Source organism: Apis dorsata, unplaced genomic scaffold, assembly GCF_000469605.1.
Source record: "Apis dorsata unplaced genomic scaffold, Apis dorsata 1.3 scaffold_77, whole genome shotgun sequence".
NCBI classification, from domain to species: Eukaryota; Metazoa; Arthropoda; class Insecta; order Hymenoptera; family Apidae; genus Apis; species Apis dorsata.
The window spans coordinates 974,105-974,890 of record NW_006263375.1 but is presented as its reverse complement, the minus strand read 5'-3'; the positions used below and the strand labels follow the sequence as shown (position 1 = coordinate 974,890).

The following is a 786-nucleotide window of genomic DNA, read 5'->3' as shown; positions in this document are numbered from 1 at the left end:
TATATATATATATATATCTTCTCAAAATTTTTTAGATCGATGAATTTCCCCGTTTAAAGTCATCTTCTTCATCTTCTTCATCCTCAGGGGGAAGACAACGACAACGATAAATATCACGTGGCCTATTCGTGGGTGGTGGTGAAACTGCGCGACATAAACGATAATCAGCCTCAATTCGAGAAAGCGAATATCGAGACCACGGTGCCGGAGAACGCTCGTATAGGGAACAGTCTGGAAACGTTCAAAGCCACCGACCCCGACCAAGGTGGTAAGAGCAAGGTGTACTACTCGATCGACAGAAGCTCCGACCGTAAAAGGCAGTTTTCCATCAACGAAAACGGGACGGTGTCGATCCAGAGGAGTCTCGATCGCGAGGAGACCCCGAGGCATCAGGTAATTATTGTTCTTCCAATTCTGCTCTCATTGCCGCTTCAAAAAAAACAATTGGTTCGTTTTCTCGCGAAGGTGAAAATCTTGGCCATCGACGACGGTATTCCACCGAAAACGGCGACGGCCACGTTGACCGTGATCGTGCACGACATAAACGACAATCCGCCCCGATTCCTCAAGGATTATCGGCCTGTGTTGCAAGAGCACTCCCAGCAGAAGAAAGTGGTGGAGATTTCGGCAACGGACGACGACGATCGATCAAAGAGCAACGGGCCGCCGTTCACTTTCAGGATGGATCCTAAGGCGGACGACGTGATTCGTGCCAGTTTCAAAGTTGAGAGCGATAACAGTGAGTGGTGTGGATGCGCGAATCGTGTCCAATTGGGGGGAGGGAAA

At 49.2% G+C, this 786-nt stretch overlaps 1 protein-coding gene and 1 long non-coding RNA gene across 2 annotated transcripts in view; one reads left to right on the top strand and one right to left on the bottom strand.

Annotated features, from left to right (window-relative positions):
* Nucleotides 1-786, bottom strand: part of LOC116184947 — a 20,422-nt gene that overhangs the window by 5,918 nt on the left and 13,718 nt on the right. The window lies entirely within an intron of this gene.
* The window catches only part of LOC102676175 (neural-cadherin-like), a 75,569-nt gene that overhangs the window by 67,557 nt on the left and 7,226 nt on the right, over nucleotides 1-786 (top strand). Inside the window, 2 exon segments of the mRNA XM_031508205.1 lie at nucleotides 74-393; nucleotides 466-739. Of these exon segments, the coding sequence (XP_031364065.1) occupies nucleotides 74-393; nucleotides 466-739 (594 nt within the window).